This window comes from Letharia lupina, assembly GCF_014066315.1.
Source record: "Letharia lupina isolate WasteWater1 chromosome Unknown contig_8, whole genome shotgun sequence".
Taxonomy (NCBI): Eukaryota; Fungi; Ascomycota; class Lecanoromycetes; order Lecanorales; family Parmeliaceae; genus Letharia; species Letharia lupina.
The window spans coordinates 1,872,948-1,894,469 of NW_023502977.1; the positions used below are offsets into that span (position 1 = coordinate 1,872,948).

The following is a 21,522-nucleotide window of genomic DNA, read 5'->3' on the forward strand; positions in this document are numbered from 1 at the left end:
GATTGCATTATAGGTCGGTAGCAGAGCGATCGGAAACAAAAGGATTCTCAGTGCTCTCTTTTCTCTGCATCGAGGCCATTGAAGGTCTCAATCCCTGATTTCACCAGGCAAATGATGCTCCTGTGCAACCAAGGAACGCTGCATCTGCAGGTGGAGGGAATAAGTTCAAGTGTGGTGTGGTTCGTCATTGAAACAGCCGCGATCGAGAACCGTTCTCTCCGTACCTTGGAATTGCCTTGAGAGCCACAATCCTGGCCCGAGATGTCTCGTATATCTCGATCTCCTCGAAACTCAATGCTTGCGTCGCGTGGAACCGCTGATCATTTGCTTCTTGATTTTCTTCGGAATTTTCTTCTCTCGCTGTTCCTTTTTCTCCTCCTTCACTTGCTTTTTGTGGTCCTTCTTAGCATCTTTGTCCTCGAAGCGTTTCCCACGAGGTGCTTTCTTCGCGAAGGGGTCAACATCGTTGTCACCCTCACCCTCACCCTCACTCTCACAGTCAGGGGAATCTTGGTTGTCATGCTCCAGAGCATTGGCAGATTCTCTTTCACCCGCCACTGGCACCTCGGGTGCTAGCTTTTCTGCCAGTAAATCACGGTAGACAAGATTGTCCTGACCACCCTTCGCAACCTCTCCCACGTCTCTTTCGACATCATACACCTGCTCGAGCGTCTGTGGAATGTATTGATTGCGGAAGACTTCGGTATCAACTTCTGCAGTTGCGTTATCCTCCTCAACCTCTTCGAGCCTATTTTCGAATAGCGTTTGCAGTGTGGTGGCCAACTCCTCTGGGCCCTTACCACCTTGGGCAGCAGTGACAAACTCAAAGGTGGTCTTCTCCGAAAGCACATCGACGCCCTTTCGGCGGAAGAAATCGCTGACATTCTTGATATCCATTCGCAGAAATTCAAGACTCCGAGGATGATCATGCTCGACGCTCTGGCTTACATCGATAAGCCACAGCTTGTCGTTGTGATACAGAATATTGTATTCGCTCAAGTCAGCGTGAACCAATCTGCAGTTTTGATACAGGATACGCATGTATCCTAACAGTTGCAGGTATAGCAACTTCCACCTTGCTTCAACGTCGCTGCCTATCAGCTCGACATCTTTCAGCCTGGGCGCAGGAATACCTTTCTTATCACCCAGAAATCCCATGACGAGGACATGAAGACGTAGATGAACTGGCTCTGGACACGGTATGCCTGAAGCATATATCCTTTTCAGATTCCTCATCTCCTTCTCTGCCCAGACCTTGACCATGGCTCGATTGTTGCTCTTGCTGTAGCCTTGTCTGAATCTATATTCTCCCGTGACATATTTATCACGATCTTTGAAAATCAATATGCTAGTCTTGTACACTTTGATTGCTCGATGCAGTGGAGCAACAGCGGCCTCCGAACCATCTCCCTGCGGTGTGGAAAGAGCATGGTAGACATTGGCTTCCTTGCCAGTGGACAAGCATCCGTTGACTTCAGACACAACATTCCGATTGATCATCTGGAGTAGTATCATGCGAGTACGCGGATCCAACACTTGCTCACTAGTTGCACGATCACTCTTGTCTGCGACCCTGTCATGTTTGACCCCAAGACCGGATTGCCGGTCGTCCAACTTCAACTTTCCCGCATGCCTGGAGAGTGATGTGACCTGATCGTCTATAGCCGCAAGCGTATTAGCAGTGGGCTTCTGAGGGTTAGCTTTGGGAAGGTTCGTTCTGGAGGCATTTGGATCCGATGAGACTTCCTGAAGCCGGCGCTGTCTGTTGTAGGTCTTTGTGTAATCTGATGGGTTGTATGATGCGTAGTCCTCGTCATCCAAGTCTTCGCCCGCAAATATGTCCTCGTAGTCCTCATCCAGGTCTTCTTGATTCTCGTCTTTCTCTGTTGCAGTACCCAGCTGCGCTGTTGCAATGGTGCTGTTTGCATAACCGTGGCCGGGTATGAACGTGTGTGTTGGCTGTTGACCTCCAGCAAGATCTTCGGGCTTCGACATCAGGTCAATCCCCAAGCTACTACCACATACAGAGTTTTTGGGATCTTCGACGCACAAAATTACCAACGAGTCAGGCAATCTTAGCGCGGCCGACGTTTCCCCGGCAGTAAATTGAGTCGCGTCTGCGCGTGGTTCAAAACCTCGACTGCGACATCTTTCCCATTTCTATCTCAAGTCAACCCTCTACCAATTTCATGATAGACAGAGCATAGCATGGCGTCCCGATAAGCGCCAATCTCTCCCAAATCTGAGCGCCTTCGCGCACGCGCGAATTAATCCAGCAAGACCTGCGATACCTCACCCGCGCAGATACTCAAGATGTACATCAAACAGATAATCATACAAGGCTTCAAAAGGTACACTCGCGCTGCATTGGCGTCAGATTCTTCGCATGCTAACATCAAAGGTAGCTATAAAGAGCAGACAGTTATTGAGCCCTTCTCTCCAAAGCACAATGTGATCGTTGGACGCAATGGCTCTGGGAAGAGCAACTTCTTCGCCGCTATCCGGTTTGTCCTCAGCGATGCCTACACGCAAATGGGCCGCGAGGAGCGGAATGCGCTACTTCATGTATGAGACGTTGATGACCCCAACACAAGGATGCAACCCTGACAGCGCTCTTAGGAAGGGACAGGCGCAGCGGTCATGTCTGCTTTCGTGGAAATCATATTCGACAATAGTGACGACCGCTTTCCAACAGGCAAACCGGAGCTCATTCTACGACGGACAATTGGGATGAAGAAGGACGAGTACTCTCTAGATCGGAAGAACGCTACCAAGTCGGATGTCATGAACCTACTGGAATCTGCAGGCTTTTCGCGCTCGAACCCATACTATATTGTTCCGCAAGGACGTGTCACTGCATTGACAAATATGAAGGATAATGAGAGGCTGAACCTGCTGAAAGAAGTGGCTGGTACACAGGTCTACGAAGCTAGGAGGACAGAGTCTTTGAAAATCATGAACGAGACGAACAACAAGAGGGAAAAAATTGATGAGCTATTGGTATACATCAAAGAACGATTGACCGAATTAGAGGAAGAGAAGGAAGAGTTGCGAGATTTCCAGGAGAAGGACAAAGACCGCCGATGTCTCCAATACACCATCGACCATCGAGAACAAGTCGCAATTGCCAACGAGCTAGACAACCTTGATGACCAGAGGCAGGGTGGCGTTGATGACACGGAAGAGAGCTCGGAACGCTTCATTCAAGGCGAAAAGGAACTCACTGAGATCAACGCACAGATCAGCGAGCTGAAACAACAGGTTGAGTTCCTCAAAGTGGACAAAAGGCAGCTCGAAGATGAGCGCAAGGAAAATGCCCGAGCCAGGGCGAAAATCGAGCTGGAAGTCAAAAGCCTTAGCGATGGCCAGTCTGCGGCTCAACAAGCAAGATCGCACTACGAATCGGAATTAGACAAGGTTCAGACCTCAATTAGAGAACACGAAGAAGAATTGGCACAGGTTACGCCTGAGTACCTTGAGAAGCTGCAGCAAGAGGGGACCATCAAATCCGAACTCAGCAGCGCAGAAGATACTCGTTCAGGATTATATGCCAAACAAGGTCGAAATTCTCAGTTCCGAAATAGAAAGGAGCGAGACGAGTGGCTGAGAGAGGCGATCAACAGCAGCTATACCGACTTATCGAAGGTTAAGGCTGTTCGAGTACAGACAGCTGAGGACATAACAGAGTTGGAGAATGACATTGCGAATGCCAAGGCCGAAATTACGGAGTTGCGAGAGCAGATGGATAGCCGTGGAGACAACAGCGAGGCGATACAGAAAGATATCCACCAGGCTAGGGCACTACGGGACAAGCTTATGGATGAGCGCAAGTAGGTGGTGGAAATTGAATCACTTCGGACAAGGCTGATTTGTTAAACAGGGAGCTTTGGAGAGACGATGCAAAGCTGGATTCTGTCATGCAAAATGCGCAGAAAGAGCTTCGGCAATCAGAACAGGAACTTTCTTCAACCATGGACCAGAATACTAGTCGTGGCCTGGCAGCTGTCCGGCGAATAAAACGTCAACATAACCTTCACGGTGCTTTCGGCACCCTAGCCGAGCTGATGGAAGTTAATGAACGCTACCGAAGAGCCGTTGAGGTCACAGCTGGCGCCAGTCTCTTCCATTATGTCGTGGACAACGACGACACAGCTACTAAGATCATCGAGATCTTGCAAAAGGAGAGATCGGGCCGTATCACCTTCATACCTCTGAATCGAGTGAGGCCGAAGAGCTCAAACGTGCCAAAGGCCAATGATGCCATTCCGATGATTGAGAAGATCCAATTCGATCCAATGTATGAGAAAGCTTTTCAGCAAGTGTTCGGTCAGACCATCATTTGCCCGACTCTGACCATTGCGGGACAGTACGCCAGAAGCCACAATGTCAATGGTGTTACGATGGATGGCGACCGATCAGACAAGAAGGGTGCTTTCACCGGTGGATCTCTCGACAATCGATCTTCACGTCTTCAGGCTGTCCGAAAAGCGTCGAAATGGCGAGACGAGTGCGAGACTCATAGAGCTAGGTCTGTTGAGATCAAGCGGACGTTGGAACGCAAAGATCAAGAGATTACTCAAGCGGTGGGCAATCTCCAGAAGATCGAGCAGAAGAAGGTGCAACAAGAGAATAGCTACGGCCCGTTGAGGCAAGAGCTGAGAAACAAGGAGGCCAGCGTCGACAACAAGAGAGATACTCTCGACAAGAAGCAGCGAGCAAAGTCAGGGATCGAAGCGAGTTTCAAGCGTCTAACAGATCAGCAGAACGCACACGAAGCTGAAATCGCGTCTCCGTTCAAGAAAGATTTGACAAGTGACGAGGAAACACAGTTGGAGAACCTGAGCTCCACTGCCATTGACCTTCGACGGCAGCTCTCCGAATTGACTTCAAGCCGTAGCGAGCTTGAGTCAAGGAAAACTATTCTCGAGATCGAACTCCGAGAAAATCTCCGTCCGCGCCTCGACCAGCTCAAATCCCAGGAATTTGACAGCCAAGACAGTGGCAGCCGAGGCAATCTCAAACAAAGCCAACAAGAGCTCAAACGTATCAACAAGTCTGTAGAAGAGGTCGAGCGAAAGCTGCAAGAGACTAACACCTCGATCGAATCCGCCAACTCTAACATATCGGACCTTGATCAGCGTCACGCCGAGATCATGCATTCCCAATCCGAAATCGCCAAATCTATGGAAAAAGCGCAGAAGCGTATGGAGAAATCCATCCAAAAGCGCCGCATCCTCACCAAGCAAGCTGCCGAAGTAGCGACCAAGATCCGCGACTTGGGCATCCTGCCACAGGGGCTCGAGAAGTATGAGAAAATCAAGAGCGATGCCATCGTCAAGCGCCTTCACAAGGTCAACGAAGCGTTGAAGAAGTACGGGCATGTGAACAAGAAGGCTTTTGAGCAATACAACAACTTTACGAATCAGCGAGAGACCTTGGAGAAGAGAAGTGGAGAGTTGATGGAAGGCCAGGCGAGCATTGAAGAATTGATCACGGTGCTGGATCAGCGGAAGGATGAAGCCATCGAGCGGACCTTCAAGCAAGTTTCCAAGGAGTTTGCGAACGTGTTCGAGAAGCTCGTCCCGGCCGGCAGAGGACGACTCGTCATCCAACGGAAAGCGGACAAGCCGCAAGCCGGGGAGGAGGAGTCGGACGACGGGAGGAGGGAGAGCGTAGAGAATTATACCGGCGTCGGCATCAGCGTGAGCTTCAACAGCAAGCACGATGACCAACAACGCATCCAGCAGCTCAGCGGTGGGCAGAAGAGTAAGCCCATCTTCCTCCCTTGTTTCTCCCATCCATCATTCCCCGACTCCCCTCCCCCCAACCCGAGTAAGTCAAACGTGCGGACAACTGACCGACCGTGCAACCCCCCAGGCCTCTGCGCCCTCGCCCTCGTCTTCGCCATCCAGCAGTGCGACCCGGCCCCCTTCTACCTCTTTGACGAAATCGACGCCAACCTCGACGCCCAGTACCGCACCGCCGTCGCCAACATGCTGCGGTCCATCGCCGACGGGTCCGGCGAGGCCGGCGGCGGCCAGTTCATCTGCACCACCTTCCGGCCCGAGATGCTGCTCGTGGCGGAGAAGTGCTACGGGGTGCGGTATCTGGGCAACAAGAGCAGTAGCGTCGTGGTGGTGGGGAAGGATGAGGCGTTGAAGTTTGTGGAGGGGGAGAAGCAGTAGGGTTTGTGAGCCCGGGGGGGGGTGGGATGCGGGGTGCTTTTGTCTGTGGGGATGGTCAGGGGTTCGCGAGGTGGGAGGTGTAGGTATGGTTCTCACCATCCGCAAGGCGTTTGGCTTGTCCGGCCGTTGGGCTGGCGGGATGATGAGGGCGTCTGCCGGCGCTGAGAGCCTGGGTCATTTCTTTATCATACCTACTTCGTGCCTCATCATCCATACATGTAGCGTTCGCTCCGATTAGCTACCTACTCTGCCATGTAGCTACGGATGAATACGATCTGTTCCATGAAAATGCGACCACGCGTCCAGATCGCAGCTCGAACCCGAAGGCGAAAAGAAAAAAGCTGCGACATTCCACCGGGTCAACGCGGGGAGGCAATTCACGCAGGGAAAGGCGCACGATGTCTGCATGATGATGCGGGTTTCTATTGTCAAAAACATGTAAAAGGGCCGTGCGTCCTCGGGAGGAGTCCCTGCCGAAGGACCTGCACCTAACAATCTCATTCGACGACTCAAGCAGGATTCCCATCATGGCTGGACATCATGTCTGGCCGTCTACGATAGGCATACTGTACCGTGATTATCTGACGAGGCGAACTGCAAGTGCAGGAATTGGCCCTGCGTCTTTGCCCTTAAGATCGGATGGAGGGTCCTCAACATGCTGAACAATATATCTCAAGAGGGTGTAATGAGACCGGTCCAGATCATTTATATTGGTCAATAAATGTAAATAGTGGTATTTGGGGCATCGACGCCAGGTATCAGCAAAAGGCTCTACTTTTACAGAAGTTTGTCACGATCACGCCCCAATATCAAAGATAGAGGCAGGATCTTGAAGAGCTGCTAGATTTCGATCATGTTGATGTATTACTATTATTGTGAGAGGTCAAGATTTGAGTGAGTGAGGCTTCAAAATCGGTTTCCCCGTAGTAGGGATAAGGTTGTTGAAAAGCTAGGGAAACAGCTTCCGACATCGCTGACTTCCGGACACTCTCCGGTTGGTGCCGATTCGTCGGCAGAACTGCCCCCTACTTGAAGAAAGTCTTGAAGCAGGCGAAGACGTCTCGGGTGTGATTTCCTGAGGGGCTCAGAGTGACTGGGGTTGAAGCTTTGAAGCTTTGAAGTTTTGAAGCACAAATGAGATGATCGATTACCAACTTTGGAGACCACTCCGACGCTTAGTGCCTCTGTTGCCCCTTATCAACAAGTGAAGGGCATTTTGCTAGGGCAATTAGTTACCCCAGGTTTTCCAGGAAGGTAGGAAGACGGGCCAGGGAATAATGTTGATACTTCGATCGGGATCGATATATTTCATTAGCGGAGAGTTTTTTTTCCTCTCGCGTCTTCCAAGAAATACCAGGGTGAAGTTAATTGTCTCAAACAGTTTGGAAGCGAAGTCAGCCGCGGCAGTGGAGGGATGGCCACCATGTTAGTAAGGGGAGCTGTGGCTGTACCTACGCTCGGGCCTCTCAGACTTCCTCGTGGATAGTGAGTGATCCTTCAGGCCTGGAGGTGTGGTTATGATATCCTGTCAGGCTGACCTGAATTGAAGGGTCCCTCTGTGCTGGTGTATGCCTCTTCATGAGCACGCATACTGTAAAGTAACTTCTTGCCTCATGTCGAGCCTATCTTCGGAGCTAAGCGTGGATTAAGGCTTTTTGACTTTGAGGCTCTTTAGGCGAGTTTTTCGTGTCAAACTTTCGCTTGCTAGCGCAACAGATGGCCTGCAGCTTGCCGCCCCAATTCGCGACCAGGGTCCATGATGGTGGGGCAGATAAGCGGGGTGGGGCGAAAGAAAAAAGATTTCGTTGGGAGCTTTGCTTTTCGCGCATCTTGACTCCATTTTGGAATCTGTGCTTCATCTTGACTTGGAGAGCAGGAGAGGGGTCAATCAATACTGCTGCTGAATCATGAGAGTCCAAATCTTGCTCAGCTGTAGGGCCCAAAGCCCATGGCCGCGGGCGTTTCCTTTGGTCGTTAGCATTCCCAAACTACATATTCGAGAATTCTTGGACAAAATCACTGCTCGACACGAATTTCGAAGCCTTAGTCCGCGGTGGCAACAAACCCTGACCACCCCGAATGTTGGATCTATAATCGTGGCCGAAGCTGCGGGCCCCTGAAGCAATAGTAGACATGAAAACCGTCAGCTTGGACCCTTGGCATGGATCATAGACTCATGTTCAATATTCTGTTCCAGACGCTCAAGCCAAGGTAATCGGACCTTTCCCCACAGCCAAGCCATACCTCGAGTCCAGAGGGAGGAAGCTATCCCCCGCAAGAATGTGGATAGCCCTTGTTGTCTTGAAATAGGAAAAATTGTGAAACAATTGACCAGGATTCGGAAGCATCCAATTGATCTTCGACTTGCCCGCGTAGACGCTCATCCAGCCAAGTCAGAACCCGGAAAGGTAATACGAAATAGTTGTGGAGAATGGTAGAAGTAGACTGGTAGTACCGATGCTTTGATCCAAGAGGCAGAGATCCATGATGCTTACTGTTTTAATGTGGAGACGAAGACGGTTACTTCCTCTATCGAGGCACGGGTGCACCGTTCAAAGCGAAACGCTTAGCGTGGTGGAAGGAATTGCGTAAGATGTTATGCTTAAGCTCCTGTCTATTGTCATGCACTTTGCCACGATGTGGTTGGCCGGAAAGCTTTGGAAGAGGATAGGCGTATCGTACAGCAGCGTTTGAAAGGGCGCAGGAGAAGCTTGCATTATCAATGCCGCAAGGAAATAAGAGGGAATAAGAGGAAAGTGGCGGCGGATCGGTTCCAGATTATTGGACAAGAGGAAGAAATGCCTACAGTAGCCGATGATCAGCACGTTGATACGCAACAACGCTAACAAAATTTCTGATGGTGATAGCAAACCTGGGCCCCACCGGGACGCTCAAAACAAAGTCGTCCTCATCCAGACCCTCTTGAACTGATCGACAAAGTCCGCCCGTTCGCATCGTACGAGGTACATAGGTACCTAGTTATCGGCGGAGGCATTGCACGGCGTGGGGTTTGATCTTTGTATGTGTTGTACCTAGCGAAAAGGTGTTGAGGTGGAAATTGTCAAGTGAAAGATATATTATTGCGCCCTAGAAGCGCCATAGAGGTTTGAATGCAGGCACGCTGCATTCACGATGGTGTGGTGTGAGCCTGTGAGGATGGCATGAAAGATGGCGTGAAGGTCGCGTTTGTCTGTCCGACTCTAGGGGAAGTTGAGAAAGTTGTGATCAGCGACACTTTCTCATTGGCCTTTTGCTAGTTCCAAACTTTCCAAATTTAGCGGAAAGTACTCAGCAAATTTCCCATGCGCCGCCATCGGAATCCTAGTCATCCTACTTTATCTATCTCGTTCAACATCCATGTTTTTCTTCTTTGTTTACTGCTACTCCTTCACCTACACCTTTCCTCCTCCAACTCCTCCTACAACACCATCATACGTTGTCTGAGTCTTCTCCCATTTGATCTTTGCGGAGTGTTGAGAGAGAGCATTGCATGACACAATTCCTTTGTTCTTTTCCCTCCGGAACAACTTCCGGCCCCACCGAAATCAATTCCGAGCGATCGGTTAGGAAGAGAGGCCCGTGTCGACTTGAACCACCTTCGTTGTGCTCTGAAACGCGACAGACACCTGCAGGCAGTGTAGTCCATAAATTCAATTACTTGGAGTCGCCCTCAAAACAGTGGATTGCTCCAACGGCCAGTGGCATTGTTCTTTTCCCTGGCTTTAACCGCCGCATCCGGTGAAGCCCTTCACTTTCACCGGGCCACTTCCTTGTATGTCCCACTCTGACCCAAACATTCTCCTACAGCAAAGAATAACACCAATGATCCCATGTAAATCATGTTATAGCCTCCTCTTGTTGCTTTGGCTGATCAAAAGATTCCGAGCAGATCTTTACCACGCCACTTTATCCAACGATTCCCATGATTCCCATGAGTTAATACTTCCGTTTGACGACCTACCTGATGTACATATTATCCTTACATTCTACCATCATATCATCCAACAGACCTCCTTGTCAAAAGGATGCCGTACACACCACCAACCACATCTCCTGTCGCCTCAAGACCTGAAACTCCACATCTGAGCCGTACCCACTCATACAACAAAAGCCAACCCCACGATACATCCGCCTCAAGCCATGGCTCGAGAAATGAATTGCCCCACTCGACATCATCCAGAGCATACCTAAACAAACACCGCCGAAGTCCCTCAACCACCAGGCAGTCTGAACTGCCAACTCCTGATGCTACTCCACAAGAGAATAGAAGCTCGGATAGCGAGGATCAAAAGAGCGAGGAAACCTTGGCTACGAAGAGTCGCCTTTCTCCTACGGTTGGCCCAGCGGTTTCGTTAGAGCCTGCTCTGCCCGTCTCACCCCAGACCTCCAGCGATGACGAGACCGCGACAGAGCGGGGTAGGGCCAGGGACATAGTGGATTTGGCTGAGCTGCAGGCGGCTATCAGAATAATTGAACAACATCGAGCGGGTTCTCCTGACACGCACGCAAGCGAAGCTACAAAGAGAGCAAGATTGACCCTTGGTCTTCCGTCGCATCAGATAGACCCGTCGAACAAAGACAACACATCAAAGCCTGTGCTCTCGCCTCGGTTGCGCCTGTCAGCTGAAGCCCGCAAGATTTCACACTCGAGGTCGACTACTGATGCAAGCGCGTTCTTCGACTTCCCTCGGAATAAATTTGACTCGCCCGCACGAAGTACATCTGAGAGTGACGTAGAGGATGTTGAAGATGATGAACTACGAATAAAGCCGTCTCTGATTCGCAAAAAATCTGGGGAGCTTGTAAGGCCGGCCTTGAGGGCATCTTCTACGAGGAGAAGACCGTCAAGCATGCCCGGAACACCAACATACTCAAAAGTTGTACATTTCCAAGACAGCAGCCTAGAACACGTTCGTCATTTCCTACAGGTAGATCGACCAATTGCTGTCAGTGCTGGGTCGTCACCTGTCGATCCCTATGATGAAGAAAATGAATTTCCATTTGGCGACGATGAATCCAGTCCACCGTCGCCTCCATTCGAATGGGAAATCCGAATGACCAATTTTCCTCAAGTCAGTCTTGAGCGAGGCGCTTTGCCAGTCCGGACTGAGAGGGTATACCTATCACCCGATACTAAGATTCTGAAAGGAGATGTGGTAGTGCGTAATCTCGCTTTCCACAAGCTGGTCATTGCGCGCTTCACTCTTGACTACTGGAAGACGACTTCGGAAGTTGTGGCAGAGTACAACAATGACGTGCGCAAAAAGCAAGCAGCTCATGACTGTGATCTGTTTACTTTCCGTATCAAGCTCGAAGACCAGGCAAACCTCGAGAACAAGACTCTGTTCTTCTGTGTGAGGTACAGCGTGAATGGCCAGAATTACTGGGACAACAACAACTCCGTTAACTATCAGGTGGATTTCTCGAAGAGAGCTAAGCCTCAGAATGGCAAGCAAGGCGCGCAAGCGAAGAGCTCTCACCCGCTCAATGCTCTACCTCGTAGTAGACCATCGGCAACTTTCTCTTCGCCAAGGCCTCGCAGCATGCCATCTTTCGATGACTTTGCTGGTAGCGTAAATCCATACGAATTCTCTTCGTTACCCCAGCCGTCTGCGCTTGTTGGTGACTCTCCCATACGGTTCAAGAACAAACCGTCTGCGAGAGGAATTGTCCCGGATGCGCCAGGACGTCCAAAAGCCTCGACCAATCAACAAGCTTTCGGGAATCGGTATGATTTTGGTGCTTCATTGTCTGCAGCAATCCAGGCTGCTGGTACTTCTATTGGTGACAAAGGGGAAGTGCCATCGAAGCCACCGTCTGACAAACACACCGAAACGCCTCCGGTGGTCAAGGTCCAGCCGTCTCCGGACGCCGGGAAAGCCGTCAAGGGCAGCGAAGCCGGCCAGCAAAAGGTCGCAGATCTCCCAAAGCCTGTTGCTTTGACTGCTGAGAAGCCATCGCTACAGTCACAGTCTTACCACGAGCTCCTCGACAAATACTGCTTCGTACGTTCTGGACCTAACAAAGAGAACAAGGGCATCTTGAGCTAATATATACTGCAGTTTGGATCTGCGAAGCCATGCGCTCAGCCTGCCAAGCCTGGACCAGCTCAGGTCGATGGTGCCCCTGATGACCTACCAGAGCCCCAGAACGAGTCTGGCAAGCTTTCGGGATCAGCTAGTCCCTCGCCACCTGGAAGTCGTTCGCCACCTGTGGCGGATAGAAAGTCGTCGAAGATCTCAAGCCCCCAGGCTTCAAGATCATCATCTCCTGCGACCGGGTCCGCTGTTGGTTCGAGGACCGCTTCACCTCCATCATTCAGATATCCGTTTCATCAGACAATGCAAAATGGACTGTTTGAGACGCACGCACCCACTGCGATTCGTGGGTGAACTTTATCTGGTCAAAGTGTCATAGAATACAAAGCCAGCAAGCGAATTAGCTAGGCCAGAACTGGACGGAGGAGACATTTGTTCAAAGTCAACACATTCGATTGCTATTGCAATCAACAACCCAAGAAAGCGTCGGCCGCTATTGACGGCCGCTGCGAAGCAATTTCGAAATATTACGGATACGCAGTCTGAGCTTCTTACGAACATGAGAACGAGTATGAGTCTTGTACTTCGAGCGTGCTTTCTTCATGCGTGTCGCACGGCGTCATCCGGTTGGGAGGGATTTCTACTCATAGACCAATTCTACTGCTTCTTTTTGGGCGCAAAGTCATCATGGGTGGAAAATTGTGCATTTTTCAAGCGGCGGCGTTGGTCTCATTCCCAAAGTCCTTCTTTGGATGCATTGGGGGCGGTGGCGGAGAGAAATTAGAGGAGAAATGTCAGTACAGGCTTGTTTGTTGAAGTGGATTCGACTCAACCTATTCCAAATAGACATGTCCATCTTCACTTATGAAGCCAACCATTCTGACCAATGATATATGCATGATTCATCATTTCTGGCACTTTATATTATACCAGAAAGATGGAAGGCTGTCTGGGTCATGGCCGCGCGACCGAAGGAGGGACGGCGCCGCTGCCTGATTCCCTGCCTACGGGATACATGGTGGTCGGACGCAAAAGTAGCGACGGTAGACACGTTGATATCCACTCCATCCTCTTTCGAGTATACAAACCATCTCCGCCATCCTCAACACCCTTCGATCGTTCGCTCTCCCTACTCTCTCGCCCTTCCTCTCTTCCATCCCTTCTCCGACCGCCTGCCCGCTAACCTTTCCCTCACTTCCTGTCTCCAACGTGCGCAGCCATCGACGCCTCCATTTCCCGTCTCGTGACTCTGCGCTCGGGCTTGCATTGGGCTCTTTTTGACACGATCCTGCGAGGTGTGACGAGGATCCAGCGAACCTGCTGACTGACTAATGTATTGATCTCTCCGTGTTGCCTGCTTTGCAATTGGTCTTGTGTCCAGCGTAGAGGAGTGAGGCTTGATGTGAGGCTTTGCGTTCCGTGGACGATGTGCGTCCCGACGCGGCATTAGGCTCCGCTTGGAGGGGATCTCGCATATCATGTTCTCGTCCATTCTGGCGCCCCGATGAGAGCGCGCTGGTTGCCTTTTAGTCTGGGAGGCTTCGTGTCGGTCTCGGCCATTGGGGAAGTGGAGGTGGATCCCATCGGGGAAGCGGAGTCTGCGGTAACGGAGGTTTGAGCAGCGTTACGTAGATTACTTTTCGTTGCACGAAGCAAGAAATAGAAGATGAGGAGGATCGCAATGAGGAACGTGATCCTTCACGGTTCAATATACTGCACTCCCAACTTCGAAGGTTCTCTACAAACCTGGGGATGGCCTGCCGTCATGGGGCATTTGCTTCAGTGGGGCAACAGGTGGTGAGGAATCACGGACATTTGCCTGCCTCCGATACCGACAGTCGTGATCGATTGGGTACGAGATGATGATGCGCACCTATGCGCGGACGGCTCCTGATCGCGAGTTCTGCTCGCAGCCGAGCCGCTTAGACACTGCCAGCACCTCAAGGTTGGAGGGAGCGTGGACACCGAAGAAATCGTGAATACCAGCCGAACCAGGACTGACTTTATACAACCTTTTCATCTCAAAAATGACCGCACCCGCTACCGACTTTCCTTTTGCGAAAGATCTCAAAGATCTTCATCTCGTGTATGACTACAATGCCCACGACGCGCAGGGCAAGCCTGAAAAGTGGCGCTATGAGATCTGGTTCTTCAGCGAAGTAAGTCTTCGCTTTGGATCCTGTTGCCAGAGTTGCGGGACACTGAGTGATCTTCACCTCCCATCGCAGGATCGCGTCGTCTACAAGATCCACGGTGGTCCGATGGCCGGCCGAACCAACTTCCAGACATGTAGCTTTCAATGCATCAGACCAGGCGAGCTGTGGCAGTGCAACTGGCTCGAAGGTACGCATTCCGCCTCCGAGGGATCAGCAATGGTCGCCATAGCGACTGACGGGAGCCATCCCCGCAGAGACGGGGACTGTCGTCTCCCTCGTCTACGACATTCCCAAGAAACGGATAACGACGCTTCTCGCTTTCTCCAAAGGTATTGTTATTGCTGGGGGCACTCTCCCTTTGGACGTAGGCGACCAGATCGCTGACGGGGGCGATTGCAAGGTCACTGGGAGAATGCGGAAGCGGCACACGGGGATAAAAGAAACCCGGCGGATCTCGAGAGGTGGCGCGGTCTGGCGCGCATTGGCATTCAGACGGACAGGCATATGCTCCCGGAACAGGCTGATCTTGTGGATATCTTCAGGGGCAAGGGTGAGTTGGAGCCGATCGAACATTCGTGGCCTACTTTGTAGGAAATGTCAACGTTCTACAAAACCCTTTCCCGAACTTCCTCTCTGAGATTAGATATAAGTAAAGAGGGTTCACCGTTCTTGTTTCACTGAGATGACAGGGTGCTTGTTCAAGTGATTGTTGACTGGAGCGAGGCATCATGCTACAGTAGTACAGTTGGGACTCCAACTAGCTAGAGTCACCCTAAAAGCGGCGATTTTGGGTGGGAGATTTTGACCTTTTCCTCCTCCTCTTCGGGTGCCAAGAGAAATGCCCGACGGGACAATCACAGCAAAACTAGCGACGACATTCCATTCCCTCGTCCCCAACGACGTCCCCCTTCCTTCCCATCATTAAAAGCCCTTCAAATGTTCCCCCGCCTCCGCACCCCCATCCTCCAAAACACCGGCTCCACGGCGCGCGACCACCTCGCTTCCGAACGGACCTTCCTCGCCTGGCTCCGCACCGGTCTCGGCTTCGTAGCCCTGGGCATCGCAATCGAGAGATTCGGCCAGCTCGACCCCGTCCCCACCCCGGCAGCCAAGGGCAAGGGTGGACATCCCAAGAAGGACCAGAGCGAGGGCCTCGTGCGGGGACTGTTGGCGACGGGGAGCGGGAGCATCGCGTACGGCACGGCGAGATACTTTTCCAACATGAGGATGCTGGAGAAGGGATCGTACAAGCCGAGTCTGTACGGCGCGGGCGCGTTGAGCCTGGCCGTGGTCGGGTTGACGGGGGCGGCGTGTTGGGAGATTGTGAGGGGGAGGCGGGAGGAGGGGGAGGATTGATGATTGGGATGTTCCCACGGACCAATACGACGTTACGGACAATCCTCACACGGACGGGGCTTCATTCCGTCCGTCATGTCTCATTTTAGTCACGGCGACGGGATTATAATGATATCAATACTTAAAATACCACCTGGCGTATCAGACGCTATGGGCACCTGCCAGGCGTGAGGTGTAAGCGCATTCGAAATCTGAATGGGAACAGGCACGTCTACGAAGCCGTGTTTCCCAGAGGCAGTACGATACGTGTCGGCGAACGATGACTGGGAATTCCATGGCCGTTTGGCTTTCGCCAACTGGTCGACAGTCCATCTATGCTTATAGATACAAGACTCTGTCAGCGTGAACCAGGATAGTCCCGTGGCAAGGTCGTCGTCTTCTCTTATAGCACGCAAGGTGTCTGTTACTGGAATGGCTTAGGATGGCTAACACCTCTTTACTATGGTGAAGTTGACTTCAACTGCATCAGAGACTGAGTAGCATTGTTCGTGTAGGACCAATAGATCTAGAAGGATGAGTTCGCGTTCAAACGGAACTCGTTGGAATATTACGTATCTTCTTTTGTGACACGTCATTTGTTTGCGCTCATGGGAGTCTTGAGCTTCTGGTTCCTAACGTGTGGACATGGTGACTTTCCATGTATACCTACCAGACCAAATGCCCGAGCGGCGGACCTGCTTGTTCCACGAGAGATCAATCGCCTTTCTACCATCAGCCTCACAATGTCTATGCGCTTGAAACACCGACTGTCGCAGGACTGGGCAAGCCTTGAGTATCCTCTCTTGAGTCGTAAGTGCGCTGTGAAGGCAATCGCACAAATTCACGCTCGAATGGATGTTCCAAGCAGCCCTGACGCAACGCCAGAAAGAAGCAGATTGGCAGCATAGTCTTCCGTACTTGAATGGCCTCGAAGTCTGATCATTCAGGCAACTTTCACAAAGTCTCAGTTCTCCATTGGCTAGTCCGAACGTTGCGAGGGTGCTGGCGAAGTAGACCTGTACTTTCGCATTCTCTCTTCCTGCTCTCGCGCTGCGGATTGGCCTGTTCCGCCCGGACTGTGAGATTCCTTGGGAGATGTATCCTTTTCATCTGGTGCCAATCACTTCAAACTCCTTACCCCGCAACTGCCACCATCTTTGTGATTGGGACAATTCCCTTAGACCTCCGATACGATGTCATGGAAGACTAGCCAAAGGGCCAAACACTACTGCTGCCAACGTCTGTTTCGCATTACAGCGTCACGGCATGGGAAAAGTTGCTCGATTCTGATCAATCGCCCTTCCCCTCGTCGAACCACATCTCCATCTCCCCTATCTCCTCCTCCCCTTGCCACCGCCCCACCAATTCCTTTCCTTCGATCAAGTTCCTCACATTCTCCCTTACACCAAATACCAAGTTCGGCGCAGACGGTGTTCCCTTCTTATTCTCCCTCTCTTTTCTTGGTTTTGTCGGATCGTACACTATATCATTTTCCCCAAACACCGCATGTATCAGCCCCGGATAAACTCCCACACACGAGTAATCGATCTCTCCCTTTCTACCGCGCTTGCACAGACCGGCTTGGCCAACGTCGAATGGTCCATCGAAGTGGGAGTAAGAGAGATGGTAGAGCATCTTTTGGGCACCGGTGTAGGAGAGAGCGTAGGCGTATGAACAGACGCCGCCAGCGGGGCGGTATACGACGCGTGTGGTGTGGTTCTAGATTATAATTTCAGGGTCAGTATTACCGATCCGAGAGGGTATGTAGAGCCTCGAGGCATGTCTACAGAATAGACCATCTCAAGACATGTCTCAATGCTCAAGAGTTGGTCCAAAAGTAGAAATATGAACTCGGAAAATACGTACGTGCAGAATGTCGTACGTGAGCATTTCTTCGGGATTCCACAGACCCCAGCGGCGACCAGCCGGGGGCATGGTTGTGTCGTTGGCAATGAAAAAGCGCGCGAGGGGTTTTGAGGGCGGGTCTTGCGCGCAGTGGCCGAGCCAGAGCATATCCCAACCGTCGCCATAAGGGGACCGCGGCTCAGAGAACGCGGGCGTATTGAGAATGTGTCGGCTCCCGAGAGCGAATTGGGTGAGTTGGGTCTTTAAGGAGACGTCCCAGTCAGCGTCGTCTTCGACGATTAGGGCGGACGAGAGGTTGTTGTCGAGGATTGAGGCTGCAGCATTCATGTGAGCGCGCCAGCTGCCGGTCCTGCTTGCCAGGTCTTCTTTGTAGAAGCCTGGCCAAGCGACGTGCGGGATTTCCTTGCCGTCGATGCCTGGGACTACGGTGTATGAGATGTTGGTGACGGAAGTGAGAAGGCGGAGGGCATCGAGTTTGTCAGTTCGGCCAGGCATGTTGATCATGTAGATGTCGCCGAAGCCAAGGGTGCTGTTGTAGATTGCCTGGATGCTGTTTGGTGAGAGTGCATGGTCTTGGGTGGAGCCCGTGGAAGGAGCTGGGTGATACGATGAAGGGAAAAGGCGTTCACGTTGGAAGTGGAAGCCTAGAGAGAGTATTGCGAAAGCAGCAACGAACAGCAAGGGCTTGAACATGTTTTTGCAACGCTCAGAGATGGCCAAAGACACAGTAGACACAGCATTGACTTCGTGAAAAGGTGGATACCTTCCCATGTTGTGAGAAAATGCAGCTGGAGAAGAGATAATAGCTGCGTGCGAAAAAGTGAAAAAGGTAATGAATCATACAAGTATCACCATGATTCGGCCGAAAATGCCTCGGAAATAGGAACGAGAAAGACCAATTGGGGAAGGTCATATATAAGGTAGTAGTCGTTCTAGATTGAGATCCTGAACAGCCAAATCAAAAGGAACAATAGTCTCCAGGTTTCAGATTGTAGCTGAATCATACTCGTGAACCTCGTCGATGTTGGTCACTGTTAGGGACTGATTGTTGGTTTTGTCTCTACCCAGCCTCAAGATACCAATATGTGCGGGTTCTCCAGGGTACATACCTGCAACTCGACGACCGGCATCAAAATGTAAAGTTGAGGTTAACAGGAAGAATGGAAGACTGAAAATGTCTTGGGATGGAGGCTGTCTCGACGAGGCTGTGTGCTCGTGCCGTCATCTACATTCTTGGCAGTACGCCGCGGCTGTAATTATGTACCCACTACCCACCCACCAATAACTCTACTTGTGCGCTATCATCATCATCAATGATTTCAATAGCCCCGACAGTCACCATTTAAATAGTCTTTAATAAATACATCTGTTATAATTAATTGATCCTGGGTATCTTTATTATACTCGCTTTTTTTCTTATAATTTATTATAATAAAAGATAATAAATCGAAATAGCTAAAGATCTTCGAGAATTATAGAATTCTTTCTATTAATTAATAGCTTCTACTTATTTAGAATATATCTAATACTATTTTTAAGTATCTAAAGAATAGACTTAACGATCTTAAACGCGATAATATATCTCGTATTATCGCTAAAATTTTACTTTATATAATTTCTTCGATAATTATAAAAGTAATTAATTAATTAGATAATAAAAAATTACTCGCTATTATATTATACTTAAAATAATTTATTAAATATATTAAAAGCGATATTATAACTATAAAAAACTCTATAAAAATAGTAATTTTTAAGATATAAGATCTAATAGACGTATAGACGAAAGATCTTTTAATCGTCTTCTCGCTATTTCTCTAAAATATATTATTATTATACTTATTATAGCTAGTTTATCTTTAGAACTTAATAAAAAAGAAGATTATTAGATTATTATTAAGATTAAAGATAAAGATATCGTCTAGAAATTTCGAGTTTAAATCTCTAAGTAATTATAAAATTTTATTAAAACTTAATTTAGATATTATCTAACGCTTAAATTTATCGAAGTTAAAATTATTAAATAACTTAAATTTAAAAATTTATAACTTCTAATAAAAACTCGAGAAAGCGCTAAAACTTTAAAAAATAATAAGAAAATTAAGAAATAAATAGCGTATTTTAATATTAATATATTTATTTTAATTTTCACTTTCGATATAATTATTTATAATATTTCTATTAAATTTTATTAATTTTCGAAAGATATCGAGAGTCTCGCTAAAATTATTCTTAAATTAAATATTTATAAAATTTCGAAAGTTAAAATTTAATACTTAGATTAATTAAATAAGAATAAAGTTAAAAATTTATTAATTAAAATCTTAGCGATAATTATTAAATTTATAAATCTCTATTATACGAATATCGTTTAATTAGATAATCTAAATTAAAGAATTTTAAAAGAAAATATATATTATAATTATAAAAAGTATATTTAAAAAAATAAAGTTATTAGATACTTTCGCTATTAAAAATTTAAATATATTATATTTTTATATAAAATTAAAGAATTAATTTACGCGTATTACGCTTAGAAATATAATATTTATATATATAAAGAGCTTAAAAAATTAAGCTTTAAATCTATATATATTAATTATAAAGATTAATATAAAGCGTTTTAATTAAGCTATTTACGCTATAAAAGTATTATCTTAAAAATAACTAAAAGAAGATAAGAGTCTTAAGCTCTTTATTTTAAAAATAACTTTAATTAATTATAAATAGATATTAATTAGTTTTAAAATTCGAGTAATAATATAATTATATCTCGAAATATAGAGTTAAATATAGTTAAATTAAAGAGAATTAAAAAATTTAAATAAGCTATTATTACTCTTATCGCGGTAATAATAAAAAAAAATTACTTAATAGATTTATCTAGATATCAAAATAATAGAGCTATTATTAACTTTTATTAAGATCTTAAATATTTAAATTAAGATATTTATCGAGATTTCTTAATAGAAAATTACGACGTAATTAGATATTATAATAATTAAAATTATAACGATTATAAAAGCGAATATCCCTTCGCTTTTATTTATATTTAATAATATTTTTTTATTTTTAGAGAAGCTATAATAGATAATAAAGATAGAGAAAAGAATAAATACGATAAGAAGCTCGCTTATATTATTAAATAAAGATTATTATAAAAAGTAGAAGAGAAATAATAGAATGATAATATAAACGCTACTATCGATCTAAATTAAAATCTTTAATCTTATAAATCTCTAGAAATAGAATATCTTATTCGAGATTTTACTTATATTAATTTTCTAATAATATAAAGATTTATTTAGATAATTAAGAAGGAATATAAAAACTATAAAAGTCGTAGATAAAGAAAATTAGATATTCTTTATAAATAAATCTAATAAAAAGATTTTAAATTTACTCTTTTATAATAAATTAATAAATAAAAAAACTTTTATTTAAAAAATAACTAGAAAGAGTTATATAACGTTATTAAGAGAATTTAAAATAGAATTCTTCTAGACTAGATTAAGTTATCGAATCTCTATAAAATTATATTATTAAATTATATAAAGCTTTAGAATTATAGATAACGAAAATAGTAATATTAGTAATAGCGATATTAGCGAAAATATTATAAATATCTTATTTTATAATAATTCTTAATAAGGATATATTCGAAATAATAAGTATTAAAGTTATTAAAATTGCGATTTAGAATATTATAATATAATATCGATAAATTATTAGACGTTATAATCTTACTCTTTTAGAAATATATTCTATTTCAATATGATATCTTAGCTATTTAAGAATTCTAAAAGAATTCTAAAAAGAAATAGATATTTTATTTAGTCTTAATAGATTTTTATATCTATTATCTAAATCGCGAAGAATTAATTAAAGTATATATCTATATTAATATTAGAATTTTTAAGAATAAGTAATACTCTCGAGTAT

General features: G+C 47.1%; 5 protein-coding genes across 5 annotated transcripts; 3 read left to right on the plus strand and 2 right to left on the minus strand.

Annotated features, from left to right (window-relative positions):
* Positions 1-291: 291 nt before the first annotated feature.
* HO133_010380 (uncharacterized protein) lies at positions 292-1,995 on the minus strand (the record flags this gene model as incomplete). Its single annotated transcript, XM_037301233.1, has 1 exon — positions 292-1,995. One exon carries the CDS (start codon positions 1,993-1,995, stop codon positions 292-294), a length of 1,704 nt encoding a protein of 567 aa, XP_037154050.1.
* Positions 1,996-2,313: 318 nt separating this feature from the next.
* Positions 2,314-6,185, plus strand: HO133_010381 (uncharacterized protein; the record flags this gene model as incomplete). The annotated part of the gene is made up of 3 exons (XM_037301234.1): positions 2,314-2,565; positions 2,620-3,830; positions 3,881-6,185. 3 exons carry the CDS (start codon positions 2,314-2,316, stop codon positions 6,183-6,185), a joined length of 3,768 nt encoding a protein of 1,255 aa, XP_037154051.1.
* A 4,025-nt stretch (positions 6,186-10,210) lies between these two features.
* On the plus strand, positions 10,211-12,577 carry HO133_010382 (uncharacterized protein; the record flags this gene model as incomplete). The annotated part of the gene is made up of 2 exons (XM_037301235.1): positions 10,211-12,190; positions 12,248-12,577. 2 exons carry the CDS (start codon positions 10,211-10,213, stop codon positions 12,575-12,577), a joined length of 2,310 nt encoding a protein of 769 aa, XP_037154052.1.
* A 1,673-nt stretch (positions 12,578-14,250) lies between these two features.
* HO133_010383 (uncharacterized protein) lies at positions 14,251-15,735 on the plus strand (the record flags this gene model as incomplete). The annotated part of the gene is made up of 4 exons (XM_037301236.1): positions 14,251-14,382; positions 14,452-14,566; positions 14,622-14,929; positions 15,145-15,735. The coding sequence occupies 4 exons, from the start codon at positions 14,251-14,253 to the stop codon at positions 15,733-15,735; spliced, it is 1,146 nt and encodes a 381-aa protein (XP_037154053.1).
* Positions 15,736-17,004: 1,269 nt separating this feature from the next.
* On the minus strand, positions 17,005-18,351 carry HO133_010384 (uncharacterized protein; the record flags this gene model as incomplete). The annotated part of the gene is made up of 2 exons (XM_037301237.1): positions 17,005-17,433; positions 17,581-18,351. 2 exons carry the CDS (start codon positions 18,349-18,351, stop codon positions 17,005-17,007), a joined length of 1,200 nt encoding a protein of 399 aa, XP_037154054.1.
* Between the last annotated feature and the right edge of the window lie 3,171 nt (positions 18,352-21,522).